Below are 16336 nucleotides of genomic sequence, written 5' to 3'. Positions count from 1 at the left end.
AACTACGGGACGGAAGCGCGTTATCGAACCCTCTGATAGCGTGTAACTCGTATTCTACAATTATCGCCGCTATGGACTTTATTCGTGGCAATTCTGTTGAATATTTTTATGGCAGTCACAGAGTTGTCTTATCGACTCAGTTTAAACACAATTTACTACTTATTCCACTGGTTATGGTCACATTATCGTTAAATAGGTCAAACTGATAACGGCGCTGATATTCTGATAAGAATCTTGTTGGAGTACATACAACGTATAGGTACGTAATACATAGCAGGGTCGACGCTGTGTCAATGTTAATTCGTTTGCCAAATACGCAATCGAGTCAAACAACGGAGCTCGGATGAATAAAAGAGCCACTTACCGGAGCTAAAATGTGATCTTTTAATGTCTCCATTCTCAGAATCGCCGTCCAGCGGTCGTTTTCTGGAGTCCGTGATCTCTGGACTGGGGCAGGTGTCCATTCCTGTGTCGGCGGCCATGTTGAATTTCAGGGCAAAACTATAAACCTCTCTAGCATAATTTCCATTACGTAATTGCTTCAGAATGCGTATACGGATGCGGCACTGTACATTATTGGAACAACATATAATACACTTAACACTTAAACAACTAAAACGAGGAAAATTGAAACGTTGAATGGGCTAATGACTAAAATATAAGAAGAGGAGTGACACTATAGATATTACGTCTAAATGTTATGTGAACGTTTGTCGATACTGCGCTGCGGCTGTTGTGTATGGCGCATGGTCAGCTTGAACTTAGCCGCGGGTGCTCAGCCGCTCGGTTGGTAGCACTGTATTTTGACAACGACCAGCTGATTACTTTAGAGATGTGTGTTATCGAGATTTCATTATCGATAAATTTTGTCGATAAACCGGGACATTATTTCCAAGACGAAAGATTTAAGATGTACGATATCATGGACAAATTCATATACTAATCAGCTTGGTAGAAATACTTCAGACATACACTCGCTACACAATTGAAGTGTTCCCCACTGAAGTTAAATATTCTCAAATTTACTCAACTAGGTGCAAAAAATTTACCTAGAAGTTCAAAAGTTCAATATAATACGAGTTGATAAGAAAAAATAATAGAATTCAAAAAGTAGTTTAACTGCTTTAGCAGTACCACGTGAACTGTTAATGTTAATTAGTCGCGTAGCTCTGATTTGTTACATATAAATAAATTAATAAAATAAATAAATATTTGGGATTACTTACAAATATGAGCTACATGCTTGTATTATAACACGTTTTGAAATACGAATAATAATTATGATTCTAAATACGGAGTGTAGACACATCACTATTAATAAAAAATGCGGCAAGGTCGTTGTGTGCTTGGCCAATCAGGGAAAAGCGCTAACTTCTGTCAGTTTGAAAATATTTTACGTCATAGGTTTTTGCTTCGGTAGGTTATTCTAATTAAAACTATCTACATATTATATAGTTTTAATTTACTTTGTTCAATGTATACAATTATTTATTCACAATACAAACTGGACGCAATCATACACCAGCACAGAAATACTTTGTTAATAAGTCGTTGTCATAGTCTTCCACAAATAATAAATACAAATATTCGCATTGATATTAAATCTCCAGCGTAAATAAATCTCGATAAGCTTGCTAGACAAAACAATAAAACAAATGTTTTCATTCAATATAACGCGATAAATAAAGAACACATTGCAACAATTCAAATATGGCGCGAAGATGTAGGCAGGCTAGCAGCTCCATGGATGCAGATTTGGGTCAAGGTGGGGCATGGCGCTGTCTCGCTCCCGCATGCGCCAGTAACGCGCTCTGTAAATACTACGCAGATCACCTACTAACCCACTACTTACGTACAGAAAAGGCACTTGTATAAAAGTGGTGTGGGTTTTTCTATGCTAGATTTATATTAAATTAAAATTAAAAATTATTGCAAGTTTATGAAGATCGACTTTACGATTTTTTTAATTGTTACATTTTAGCTTCAGTTTGATACTTTGCTTTCGACATTGAGAACTTGAAAACTTGAGCTAGCTGAATGAGATACCCGCCCGGGGGCTAGTTGACCTCACAACCTATTTATTACGTACTTTAGATTACATTCATTAATTTTACTCTATTTCATTTTATGAAAAAGTTCCATGGCATTCTAAGAGTAGACCCCTGCTCAGACTTGGGACTGTAATGAGTAAGGAATGGATGATCATAGCAATAAAATAAGTGGAAAGTAATTTAAATTGTCATTCAGATTACGTAATTAATATTATATAGTTACGTACGTATTATCAATACGTTAGGTTAATGTTTAAAGCAACTCTTAACGCTGTTTTGGTGCCCTTTTGAGGCTTGATCAACCCATTAGTGTCCCCTATCGGACACGGGTTTCCTCTTAAAATGGGACGGAGTAAGGACTTTTATACAGGCCATAGTCTCCCACGCTGACCAAGTGCGGATTCGTAGACTTCCTATACCTTTTGGACTACTGTAAACAATTCCAAGGAATATGAATACAAAGGTTTCACTTCGTTTTTCCTTTAATTACCGGTGTTGGATTTGGGGAGAAAGATTTTAAATCTTTAAAGGTTATATTACAAAGGATTATAATCACATACTTTCATATTTTTCAATTTATTCTTAAGAAAATATAACCACTGAGTTATATTTTCTTTGTGTTTAACAAGCATGATTGAAATCCCATGCAGGAAAACGTGGTAGGCACGCGCGAACGCTATTCATTTATGTATAGCACAATACCTAGTACACATACATGTACATTGCGCGTCGGTGCAGTCGACACGTGTTGCTAAACATAACGTCATCGTACGGTGTCAGCTATTTATAGAGACTGCCCATATTTAAATAACAATATTTTACTTCCACAGTAAAATTAAATGAACTGTGTTTATGCCTACCGGCGCTCGTGTTATCAATAAGGAAATGAAACAGAACGGATTATCAAAGAAAAAACAGAATTTGGAATACTAAGTAGAATAAGTTTGAAGTCCTTTGCTTAAGTATTCTATAGGTACAATCTACGTCTACTTACCATATTTTATATTTGTCACTGCCTATCATATTTATCAACTTATTACAATCCCACTGCTGGTCAAGCCAAAGTTAAAATTAATATTAAAACGCACTATGTTAAATACGTATAAATAAAACGCCAAATTTGTACAAAACTATTTTATTATACACATTCCTATAAATCAGTATAAAACGCAATGCCCAAAGACATTACCTCCAGCACAGCTGCGGGATAAGGATCTCAGTGAAAGAAAATAAACATAACCTGGTAATATAAGTGCATTGGAACTTGGTTAAATTTAGGAAAATAACTTAGTAAACAAACATACTAAAAAGATAAAATTGTTTATATGATCAATATTTTTTTGTGTGCAGGTTATTCAATTTTATGATTTCCATTTACCATAATTACAATTCGCGTCATAGCTTGAGGCTAGCCGCAGTATGGGAGGCCAGAGGCACAGATCTCAAATGGGTACAGTAAGTGCATAAATGTTTAGGGTGCGAAAATTAAAACTTTACCATGAGCATTTATGACCTTTACAACACTGATAAAAATTTATAACAAAAAGCGATGTTAGAATCATAATGGTCGTATTATAATTCTGCGGTTGGCACCATTGACTACACGCACGTTCGCTGAAGATCATAATGCGATGCATTTTAATTTACCATTCTGATGTCACTTCTAATGAATATAAAATTAAAATATTTAGTTACTGTAGGAACTAAATTCTAATAGCTATAACTTTAATTTTAAGATTTAAGATGAATGCATATAGTGGTCCATGATATGCAAAACATCAACTTGTTTAGAAACTTGTTCAATATGGAATTTTTACTTTGACCTTGAGTGGTGTTTACACAATCAATCAACGATAGTCATGAATCGTGACATAGCTGTGTATTTAGTCATGCACTTCATACCTATTTCGTAAACTGTTAAATAAATGCTAGTTAATGTAACATAAACACAAAGATAATATACAATATTACACTAATTTAGCCATATTATTCTATGATAACTACACAAAAGTTTAGGTAAGCTATAAAATTGCCGCGTGCCACTTGCCGGTGTAAGTGACAAGTACACATTTTGCAGTCTTACTAGCGTGGTTCGACGTTGTCGTGTCCAAAACCTCATTCATCAATTCAATATTAAGGATTACAAACGCGGCATGCCAAAGAAGCCTGTGATATAGGAAAGGCGATGGTCTCTCTATCTGTTGCCAGAAAATTTAGTGGAATAAAGGTTTACGATAAATTCATAATAGATCTCTGTCCTCCTTTATTTTTTTAAGTATTTACGATAAAAAGACGGTAATATCATGGATGTTATTTATGTACAAGTTAAGCTTCTTCGTAATTATAAAAAATAGTCAATAAATAGATCTATTAGGCAACAGCTCCTTCACAATCAAGAAAGTATAGAGATCTTTCTCTTTTATATGTTCATAATATTTTGCTTTATAAGGATGTTGCCATTATTTTTTCTGTATTTGATTAAAACTTGCATTAGCATCACAGCATTTGTTTACTTTTTGTATATTTTTACATAAGGAAATTACAGATCAAAATGCAAATATCTGGAATTTTCAAAGAAATATAAAATAAATTTTAGCTAAGCCAATTTATCTATATATTTTTTGTTAACTTAAATGTTAATATTGCAGTTAATCAACATGTAAAGAAGGTATATATTATTTGCGATACAAACTTAGAAATTATTAAAAGAGTGCATCCTATGGTAGAAACATCTAATAACATTATAAGTACTTACATAAAAATATCAAACTCTCTTCATTATTAAAAACCTTTCGTTATATAAACTGTTTACATGTACAGACTACAGATTAATAGGGGCTGAATGATTATATTACAAAACAAACAATATTTATGAATTATGAATACTATAAACAAATATAACAGTTTTACGATTAAGATCAGTGTATATTTTTTGAAAGTGTACTTAGGACATCTAGGATATTTAGTATTTAAAACCAATATTTTATTATTCCCCAATGCTAAGCTTGATTTTTTACTTTAAAAAATTGCATTAAAATACGTTTGATGCGTTTATAATCCTAGCAGCTTAACATGAAAATCAACCATTATTCACACAGCTCGTCCATTCACTGAAGCTTGTGTACCACCACAAATGTACCATCGATACAGCTACAAACGCACTAAACATTTCTCACATAGAACACACTCAGTTTTTTTCTCCCCCGCGGGCGGAGCGGGTGCTATCGGGCGGGCGCGGGGGTTGCGGGCGCGGCGGCGGCGGCGGAGGGCACGAGGTGGTAGGTGAGCCACCAGGAGAGCAGCGGCTGCGCGAAGGCCACGAACAGCAGGAAGTAGAGGCGGCGCTTGGTGCCGGCGGGGCGCGCCCAGCCGCTGGCGTAGGGGTTGCCGTCGCCGTAGCTCCCCGCGTAGCTGCCGCCGTAGCCGCCGGCGTAGCCGGGCGGCGCCGCGCCCGCCGCGTAGCTCGGCGGCTCCTGCGTCTGCGAACCGCCCGACAGCAGCTGCAGTCGGAGCGTTTGGACCTGCGGACCGATTTAATTTTAATTTGAATGATTTTGTGATAGAAATATTTCGAACAGTACACAAATCATTACCCTATTCAAATGCATAATAGCAATAGCAAGGTACAGTACACTTAATAACGAAAGGAGCTGTAGAGGGCTGAATTATTAAAAAAATATAAAATAATCGATAGTGCAAAAACGGTGACTGTTACTGAGGTATTTTTTTTCTCAAAGGTCAGACCCTAACCTATGTTCTCCCCAAGTTTGTCGTTGTACTTACGGGACACCCTGTATAATGGAAAACATTGTGAGGTAACCTCCATTCTTGTGAAATTTAAAAAAATGTTCCCAAATATATTTAAAGTAAAAGTTAAATTTAAATTATACTAAGCCACACACTAGCATGGCAGATGGCATGGCAGATCTATAATTCCTATAATTTTGACAGATCTGTATGTAGCAGGCCTATAACAACGTATTGATTATGAAAAAGTAAGATGAATAAGGCAAAAACTGCGTTTTGTTTGGCAAAATCAAGATCCGCAACCAAAGGTACGAAGTTACTTTAACCCACCAAGAAATACGACAACGCGAGGCTACAGTACAGCAGGCAGCTGTAGTAGCCCGTCCTGCCGAGCAGCAGTCCAGCGAGCAGGCTGCAGATCATTGTAATGTACTTATAGCCCGAGTGCGCCAGAAGGTCGAGCGTGGTGAGCGCGGTGCTCGTGTTCGTGATGTACAGCGTCACGAGGTACAGGAGCATCTCGAAGATGATGTACGCGAGCGCGCTCGACGCCTGGATGCCGATCTGCTCTGGTGAGAATCTGTGCTGGAGACCTGCAATTGCAAATGCATTCAAATTAAATTTGTTTTCTTGCTAAATATTTATTTAATTTAGCATTCAGTGCTCCTAATCATAAGTGATCTTTACCAAGCATGCACATTTGTAACTGATCCTAAGTAGAACTAAAGTTATTCTGGAAATTAACCAAACAATTATTTTACCACACTTGAGATCCATTCGGACTCTTGTTAAGTTTTATACACCCTTCAAATAAAAAAAGTATGGCGTTTTTGAGATTACTGTTTTAAAGCAAATATAGGTATTGTGTGTCAGTGATACTACCTCAGATGAAACACAAACGAGTCTAGCAATTTTCCAATTCTACTAATTAAAGATATAGGTATGCCAAGTGTACAAATCCACTTCATCACATTAATGTTTAACAATATACTCTTGATCTTACTTATTTTCGAGAAAGTCTTGATCGTACACATTGGGATGAAAATGTATAGACAATGGAGATGGATGGAGATGGTGGACAATTTAAAAGGTCGTAGAACCCTTTGTGGTTCGACTCATAACTAATAACAGCAGTGTTAGGCGCTACTGTGTTCCGGTTTGAAGGGTGTGGTAAGGGAGACATACTTTTCCGAGGCGTTCCAGCTTAGTCCTCAGGGGTAGCGGCGCACCTGTGGCCGACCTCAGGTAGGAATATCTAATCCTATCTGGGGTTGATTACAGATGTCCATGGGCGGCAGTAGCCACTTACCATCAGGTGGACTGCATGCTCGTCTGCTACTCTTATATTATAAAAAAAAGATAAAATGACTCACCAAGCATAAAGCCAGCAAGTAGTACATAGGTGACATAACCCATGGAGGGGATATAGAGGTCAGGAGCGTTGATGTCGTAGCGCGGCTGCACCGGCGTGTCTTGGTCGTACTTCACCACCCAGTCCTGGAATATTCAGTACAGAATTAAATTATTATTGTCTTAAGATTATTATCACTATTATTTCTATATTGGTAGAACTTTTCAATGTTTTTTTTATAATTGCAAAATATTTTACATATATCTCATTTGTGGTAATTGTAAGTGTTACATTGTGTTTCTCTATACAATCCAAAACAAAGCAATAAAAATAAGTTGGTAAGGTTATCGTAAGTTGATAGAGCAAATTGATTAGTCTAAGCTGAAATTCGTAGAGACATTCGATGTTGACATGCAAAGAAATGATTGTTATCCAATATTAAGATCTCGCCAATTGTTTACATTGGAATTGAATTTATAACAATACATAAATATTGATTAAAATTTTTGATTCAAGTGCTTCAAAACTTACACCACGGGGACATGGACATACATACACCCAAGTAGTTTTTTAAACATTATTCGTCTATACTCGGCAAGTATCAAAATATTGCACTAGTCACCTTATGCCTGTACGGGAAGAGTATGAGCATGAGTTTCCTGAGCACGTATCGCGTGTCGACCGCGAAGTAGTAGCGCAGGCGCGACACGGGCAGCACGCGGCCCAGCTCGCGCCGCACCGCCGCGCCGCCGCGCGACGCCAGCTCGTTGCCGTACTGCAGCGCCATGTCCTACACACAACATACTCTGTATTATTAAAGCTCTGCATATAGATTAGTAAAGATTACTCACTCCTAATAAGGAAATGTAACCAGTTTTGACAATTGAAAAAGTTGCGTAAAAAAGTTTTGCCATGTATCCGTGCTGTCCCTAAAATGCATATTTCAAATACTTATTTATTTATTATGTAAATTACGCAGTAATAGTTATTTATTCGTAAATTTTCTCTAAAAATGTTTTTTATTTGTCAAGAATTAAAAAAAATAACTGACAATTCAGCCTTTTGTGGCTTCATTCATTTTCAAAGCGGCGAAGTATCTTTACTAATCTATGGCTCTATACTTGTGTGTCCCTTGGATACATTCCCACTCACGCCATAGACAAGGTGAATGCAAAGAAATATGTAATAAAATCGACACATAGACTAGCAAAACAGATAGATTAGCAAACATATTCATAATACTAATAATACTACTGAGATTTTCTGATTCTTTTTGTATAATATGAGAGTAGCAGAGAGGCATACAGTCCATCTGGTAATAAGTGACTACTACCGCCCATAGCTAACTGTAATTGATCCTAGATAATATTAGATTCACCACAGACGCATAGCTACCCCTGAGGACTATGCTAAAATGTGTCGGAAAAATATGTCTCCCTTACCACACCCTTCCACCAGAACACTATTGTTATTAAACAGAAATAGGTGTGATGGTAGTGCCACTAGATTTGCATCATAGAAAGTTCTAGCATCTTTCTATTGTTATAGACTCTCATTTAGTATCATGTGGCATTGTGAGCTGTTTGTGTATGCAACCGGTACCTTTGTGTATACTCATAAGTATATGTACACAAAAATATACACACTCAGAATATACAGACAATGAAGAAGCTCTCTTATCAGTCTCACTTTATATATAGATTTGTATGCTGAAAAAAGCTTAACATAATTGTAATATATTTTTAAGTTATATGACTTGTACCTGCACAATGGGTTGCTGCAACATGGCGCCGAGCTGCGCGGGCGAGGCCATGGGGCTCTGCGAGAACCCTCCACCAAAACCATACCCTGGAACTGAACATACAATGTTTTTTATACTTTTTTTTAATTAATCTCAGATATTGTATAATAACATGAGAAAAATATCATGTTTGCAAGGGTATCAAAATATTCACTATATTCTATATCAGCGTCTCCCAGTCTTTTTCAGTCCACGGACCCTTAGGAATTCAAACACAGTTTTCACGGATCCCCTTAATAAAATAAACTGCAAAAAAATGGATTAGATATTTATTTTAGTTATTACAGATACAAAAAAAAAGAAACAAATACAGAAGGTAATATAACTGTTTATTATGAAAAATATGAAAAAAAAAATGTGAAGGTTGGTGTTGCTTTTTTGCTACTAAATGAGGTATATTAGGGTTGCTGTTGCTACTAAGCTGTAATCTCAAATCAGATTCTACTTGTAATCTGTTTCTGTATTTGTTTTTTGTATAAACAAGTGTAGAGAATGCATTTTCACATAGGTATGTGGTTGAAAAAAAGCAGTAAAGCGGCCCTTTTGCATTTAATGAGCGATTTATGTATGGTCCAGAGATGACACCGCAGACCCCCATGCATATATTGGGGTCCACGGACCACAGGTTGGGAAACGCGGTTCTATATGATTATTGTAATATAGAATCATTGGTCTCCTTATATGGTGTATTTGAGCAAGCCCATCCCAAGTACACCACGCACATAATGCAGTCCTACAGTAATGTAGTTTTCTATGCTGTATAATGTATATAAGTTCATACACTTCATGTTTTCTTGTTAAATCATATAATTTCTAACACACAAGATTTTTACATACCAGCAGCAGTATCCTGGGCTCCGAAATCTTGTCCAGGGTCAAGCTGGATACCCTGTTGGTATGGAGGTGGGGGGCCAGCGGGCGGATATCCCGGACTGAAGGCAGGTGCTGGGCTGAAGCCAGGTGAGGATGAGGGAGCTCCCATCGCTGCCACATCACTCACGCGCTTGGCCTTCCGAGGCCCTCCTGCGTGTCCCACTGGAAGAATATAATAATAAAAAGAAGTTTAGAAAATTATATGTATACTGTACGAATTTTAAACTAAACTCACAAAACACTATAATGTATAATGTAATTTTTTACATCTCTAAAATTTAAACAATTTAAATAATAATTGTTCTTGAAGATAATCAGATAATAATGTATCCAGGTAAACTCAAAACAAAATAAAAAAAACATTACATGTTACTTAAACTATAGTTTATTCCAAAATATCTACATTAAGCATTTTATCATATAGCTATAAGCTTATTGCTACCATAGGTTGACGGAAAGTATAAAAGTGAGATAAGATGCAGCACATTAAAACTCTATTAATGTTCACCCTTCCCTTTACAAAATTATAATGAAACAAATCCCAGAATGTAACAATATAAGAAGTGTATTGTTCATGTAAGCAAGTACAATAAGAAAACAAGCCATATTTTCATTGTATATTGAGTGCAGAACCATATTCATTACAGATTCATTCATTTATAAAAATTCTATACAAAATCTTATATATAAAATTCTCGTGTCACAATGTTAGTTACCATACTCCTCTGAAACTGCTTTACAGATTTTCACCAACTTTTATATGCATATTCAGTAGGTCTGAGAATCGTCTACTATCTATTTTTCATATCCCTAAGTGATAAGGATTGTTCACCCTTAACATATTTTAATCATATGGCAACACAAAATTTGCCATTCAGCTAGTATACATATACAAATGTAAATAGTGAAAAGAATTAGAATAAACAAAAGAATTCCAAAAGTTACATATTGGTTATAGATATTTGTGTTTTGTAGTGACTACAGTATATAGTATTGGGATAACTGTCCGTTTGTAACTTATGTCTGTCTGTTTGTAACTACCTGGCAAATAATGACATAGTTTTAATTTATTCATGCAAGATTTAAATCAATGACAGAAAGCAGAGAAGTTATTGGGCTCTTGGGTCTTTCGGTAGATACAATATTTGAACTCAGAATACAAATGTCGCGAAGTAACCTTACAAAAGTAACTTTCAGTTTGCATCTCAAAATTACAATTGCATTCAAGGGACACAAACTATACATACAATGGTGCTGTTCACGGAAACTAAAAAGAAAACAATTAACAAACTACAGAATGATGCCACTTGCATGGAAATATCACCAGCCGAGTTCCTGTAGCATGTGATAACGTTTATCTCTAGAAATACTAACTTACCGTTTCTAGAAGCGTTGAAATTCATGTTCCCGTTTATAAGTAGGTTAACACGAGAACACAGGCATGCTAAAAGTTTAATTAGCTCAATTTATTTTGTGATTTCAATGACTGAAACACATCATCATTCCCGAATTTCAACTTGACGTTTCGTTTCATTTTATTCAATTTTAGACAACGTCAATAAGAAAGTTTGACAACTTTGACATATTATATCTTTGACATATCGAGTGATATTTCACATGAATGAAAAAATATAAAGTAAGTAAATAAAAATTAATTGTATTGTATTATTATACCTATAACCACATATAATAGCAGTGAAGAAAGGGACAATATTGAGATTAAGATAATATATAAATGTGTACATGTGATAAATACATTTATTTTAATTCCTATTCAAATATAAAATTGTTTTTTGCTTGCTCATATAGGTAGCAGGTGTGTTAAAATAGTTATAACGTACATATTAAAATGTATGTTAACCAAATTATCAATTTTGCAAAACCTCAAGATCAAAATTATTATGTGAAATGGAAAATGTAAGTTCCATTCCACGCTTACAACATGTTACTTTTAAATTTTAACTTATCTATAAAGTGTTCTGCAATATCAGTCTGACTGCAAGTTAAATTATTATTACTCTTAAAGAAGAATTCAAGAAGGTTTCAAAGGGAATATTTTCATTTTATCAATGTTTGTAAGTATTTTTATAGCTGTTGCTAAAATGAATTCTATTCCGTTCTACGTTATTAATGCTATGTCGTACTAACTGAAATGACATCAATGACATTGATTCTGAATCACGAATGTCATTGCGAATTGGTCTCTCAGCATCTGTCAATAATAAACAATATTTATCCATTTTTTATTATTTTACATATTTTGTCGTCATATAAAATATTTGTAAAGTTATTGTGTTAAGATTAATTCTTGATTCAGGCCAAAACAATGGCGCTGACTAACGTGTTATTATTGAGCCAAATAGCTGGATACATAATAGGGCTGATCCTTTCTCTGTGTATCATAGTTCCGATGGGCATGCATCAGAATGAGTTTGGGTACGCATTTCAGTTTTTTTTATTAATTAAGTTGCACTAAAATGCAAGGTTGATGTGATGTGACCACAAAGCATTTAGCATGAATTTAATAAAAAAAAAAAGTTTTTACAAAAATGATATTTTTAATGAAAGCAAAGGTTTTGGCTTTTTAAACTGCAATATTGTGTGGGTTAATTACCTACAAGATAAATAGGAAATCGTATCCATGACAATTTATATTGCTAGTTTCACTTCACTTGATCAAGACAGATTGAGATTGTCTTTCAGCACTCTTTGTTTGATCCTATTACTTCATGTAAATGTTAATTGTCATATAGACATAAAGAGACGTTTTTAATCGACTTCCCAAAGAAGAGAGGTTATCTATTTATTGCATATAATCTTTTTGTTTTCACTCATTTTTGGGAGAGTCTATTGTTATATAAATCCTTAGTTATAATAATTGTTATATTTGCAGTGGCCACTGTCTGCTATTCTCAAGAGGTACATGGCAGGAGGAGGATGGCCAGCTGCTGGTGAAGTGGGCAACCACTGCCTACTGCAATTATGTCATGGTGGTGGGCTTTATGATGTTCATTGTGTGCTGTATCCAGGTGTACCGGTGAGTAATGATGGCAAATTGCATGACCACTCCGCTTAGGCGTGAATAAATAGACATTTACCCATTGTACTTTGTTGAGGTGGACAAAGTGAGAGGAATTTAGACTATATTATGCCATGCTAGTCAATTGTAGATTTGTAGACTTGATGCACCTTTGAAATGCTTATTCTCGAAGTTTCCTAAGATAAATGCAGTAGTTATTTTGCGTGGCTCCCATTACTATCAGGATATATTTAATATGTGTAATTGGTGATCCAAAAATATCCATGTACTACTAACCATAATACTAGCCATAGGATAAAAGAGTTCCACCGTCTTTATTTCCAAAGAAATACTTTTTTTTAAATTCCAGATTGTCCATGTTTATGTATAAGGGACTGGACAGCTCATTCTTATCAGCATTTATTGAAGCAGTTGCCTGTGTGACATTCTGCGGGCTTGCAGTCTCTGCCGCTGTGATGGTCACTCTCGGCTTTATGACCTGGTGCCAGAATATTGTGGAAAGGTTTCCTAGGTATAGATCTGTTTGGTTTTATTTAATTTCATATTAGGGAAAGAAACTTTATATTCATGGATATTTATTTTTAATTTATTACAATAAATATTAGATGTCATGATAATATCACACCATTTAAAACAAAATAGTAGCCTTTTACTGTTGTTGTGAGGCAGATTATATGTGATAGTGGTGTGTCTGTAAGTAAACTTTTCTGAAAAACTCCTGTAAAAAGTTCTGCAACCTAAATAATCTTTTTATCCTGATTGGTCAGATGTGACAAAGTAATCAGACAATAATTAGCATAACTGACCATATGAGATTATATGCAAAGATGATTAAAAACTACAGTTAATCTTGTAATTTGAAAATGCAACTCATATTATTGTCCAATATCTGGTTATCCATTTATGCTATTTAACCGATTCCGTGCGGATGGCACAACAGTTGTGTCATGCCATTTTTTTGTATATGGCGGGTGGCACCCGAGAGGTGCCAAAATTTGAAGCCATAAAACTCGGATAAATTGACGTTTATCAAAGTTGTTCTGAAAACAAAAGTGTCTTGTATCACGTGTGTGTGTCACGTAGTTCCTTCCTAGAATGTCAGTTTCAGCAGATCACGTGATTTCACATACTTACAGATTTACAGGGATTGTAAACCTTTCAAAAAAATATATTATAAGCCAATAGAAACTGGATTAAAATATTCGTACTTTGGTGTTTATCTTTGTCTGAATAAATAGCGCAATCAATTTCGATATTCTATCAGAAACCTATCCATTAATAATTTGAATCTTTATTCTAAACAAAACACGAGAAAAGAACTATCATAGCAGTCTGCACGTCTCGAATGTTCATATTTAATTCTATAGTAATACTAAAACAATCAATTCATCAAAAACTTACAAAATTTTTACAACACCTGATAGAATGAAGACATTTAACTTCCATTTCCGTTATTACACGTAGATAGTCAGTTTTGTAAACATGTTAAACCATTCACTTTCGCTTTTGGGTGGCTACTAAACTTACAGCACGTGGAAAAAGCAAAAAAAACGATAAGTTACAATTCATGGCGGAGGGCACCTTAGCGATGCCATCAAAGTCCCTGGCGTTTGGCACAACAGTGGTGCCACGAAATATTTGTTCGCCGCCAGGCGTTAAAATTTGTCCAAAAGGCCGCCGCATTGAATCGGTTAATTATTTTTTTTATCACATGCTTTGTTAAACTTATTTTCAGCTGTGAAGATGCGACAGGCCAAGACATTGATAAGATGGATAAAATTTCCACACACGGCTTCTACATTGAGCTTGGTACTGCTCAGGTGAGTACACAAATGGGTGGGTTTGCTGTTTGAAGTTATCTTTTATTTTAGCATATTAATTTTTGTGTTGTTGACTAGCGACAGCTTTACACAGAACACTTTTTTCAAAGAATATTAGATGTTTGCAAAGATAATGCAAAGATGTTATGATGGTAAGTGGTGAAGGAAATCAGTTATTACTCTGTGTTGATGTATTGCTATTTTTTAGAATTGAGACGGCAGCAACATACCTAATACCACATGGCAGTCATCATGCTACTCCTTTCAGACCAGAGCACAGCAGCATTATAAGAACAATGAATTTGGAACAGTAGTTATTACAATATTTAATAGGAAAAGTGTAACACGTTTATTATACTTTCTTCTTGTCACGATGAAACAGTTTGGCGCGTGGGGCGCATTCGCGACGTGGGTGGGTCTGGCCGTGTTCTCCACGCTGAAGGTGTGCCGCTACCACCAGCTCGAGAACATTCAGGTGTCCATGTACCGCGAGCGACAACGCCTCGTCAATGAGAACAATGGTCGCTCCACGCCACCTATCGAGTCTCTTAGCAATTAAGCATTATGTAGCGCCATTGTTTAATTTTAAGTACATATTTATTTATGTTCAGAATCGAATTAACATTCTGGTGTTTACTAAAAACTGGAAATATATGAAGACACTGAAGTGTACTGTGTGGTTGAAATAACTCTTGGTTAAACTCAAATACTACATTTGCCGTTTAAAAAAGATTGCATAATTGGTGTTTAGCCAAGTGTGAAAAATTGTTACAATTTGTTTATGAAATAAAATGTACGTCTCCCTGTTTCAAGTTAGTTCAATTAAAATAAGGCTTGTTTTTATGTGCATTTAAGCCAAAATTTACTTTAGAAATTTATTTTGTTTTGGAAATGGCAGTTAAAATTTTCTTTTAGTAATGGAAATGTTCTTTACAGACAGGACTGTTACTTGCAGCCACAGACCTATCAAAAACTATTTCTCTTTTGTCAGCGTCGGATTTTCATGTATTTTGTTTTTTTTTGTCTGATAAGCTGAGAACTGATGAGTTGTATGTGTTATTTTTTTTTAGGAAATTTATAGGTGGAAATTCGACCACTGAGCAAACCTCATTCGTAAAGAACTAGGAAGATATATTATACCCTATATATCTTTATATCCAACTGAACATTGTGTACCTGTAAGCAACAGTAGAAGTGTTTGTGATAAATCATTGAGTTGCCTCTTTACCAGACTCAAAATATTTTATGTTTTTAATTTATTATTGTGATAATAATGTTATTGCGTACAAATCACGACGTGGATAACATAATGTTAGAATAAGACATAGTTTTAATTTGAAAATGTTTATAATTATTGTTTGTACTCGGCAGTTATGCTCACTGGAGCAATATAAATATAATTTAAAAATGTTTTTTATTTATGAATTCTTACTTTGAACACTCGCTAGTGAGTTCCTGGCTGGAACGTCTGGAACCCTTTCCAGCATGTTTGTCAACACAAATCCCATCCCTTCGTTACACTTATGAAATTTTCATTTAGTAGAGTAATCTATTTATTAATAGGCGTTATTGACAAATACTGACTTTATTAGTCGTACGAAATTAAGTAATCACTTTTTAAAATTCTCTGATTCCTAGATCACTTTGCGTTAA

At 35.3% G+C, this 16336-nt stretch overlaps 3 protein-coding genes across 6 annotated transcripts in view; 1 reads left to right on the top strand and 2 right to left on the bottom strand.

Annotated features, from left to right (window-relative positions):
- Nucleotides 1-760, bottom strand: part of pasilla (RNA-binding protein Nova-1-like protein passilla) — a 66761-nt gene extending 66001 nt beyond the window's left edge. For 2 of the 4 annotated variants that reach the window (XM_073073503.1, XM_073073506.1), the window contains exon 1: nt 365-760. In XM_073073503.1, coding sequence (XP_072929604.1) covers nt 365-482 — 118 coding nt within the window. In that variant the 5' untranslated portion in view covers nt 483-760. The remainder of the gene's footprint in view (nt 1-364) is intronic. The other 2 variants (XM_073073504.1, XM_073073505.1) reach the window with 1 other exon arrangement.
- A 2410-nt stretch (nt 761-3170) lies between these two features.
- Nucleotides 3171-11383, bottom strand: Yif1 (Yip1d-interacting factor 1). The gene is made up of 7 exons (XM_073073502.1): nt 11202-11383; nt 9788-9985; nt 8912-9003; nt 7772-7939; nt 7172-7295; nt 6129-6391; nt 3171-5572 (listed from the first exon to the last, which is right to left on the bottom strand). Exons 1-7 carry the CDS (start codon nt 11224-11226, stop codon nt 5273-5275), a joined length of 1170 nt encoding a protein of 389 aa, XP_072929603.1. The 5' UTR covers nt 11227-11383; the 3' UTR covers nt 3171-5272.
- A 625-nt stretch (nt 11384-12008) lies between these two features.
- LOC140742590 (transmembrane protein 179) lies at nt 12009-16100 on the top strand. The gene is made up of 5 exons (XM_073073500.1): nt 12009-12259; nt 12717-12860; nt 13213-13374; nt 14599-14683; nt 15066-16100. Exons 1-5 carry the CDS (start codon nt 12150-12152, stop codon nt 15240-15242), a joined length of 678 nt encoding a protein of 225 aa, XP_072929601.1. The 5' UTR covers nt 12009-12149; the 3' UTR covers nt 15243-16100.
- Nucleotides 16101-16336: the final 236 nt, after the last annotated feature.

This window comes from Epargyreus clarus, unplaced genomic scaffold (assembly GCF_041222505.1).
Source record: "Epargyreus clarus isolate Ecla_fem2 unplaced genomic scaffold, WU_Ecla_fem_2.2 ptg000006l, whole genome shotgun sequence".
Classification (NCBI taxonomy): Eukaryota; Metazoa; Arthropoda; class Insecta; order Lepidoptera; family Hesperiidae; genus Epargyreus; species Epargyreus clarus.
This window is presented reverse-complemented; position numbering and strand designations above follow the sequence as displayed.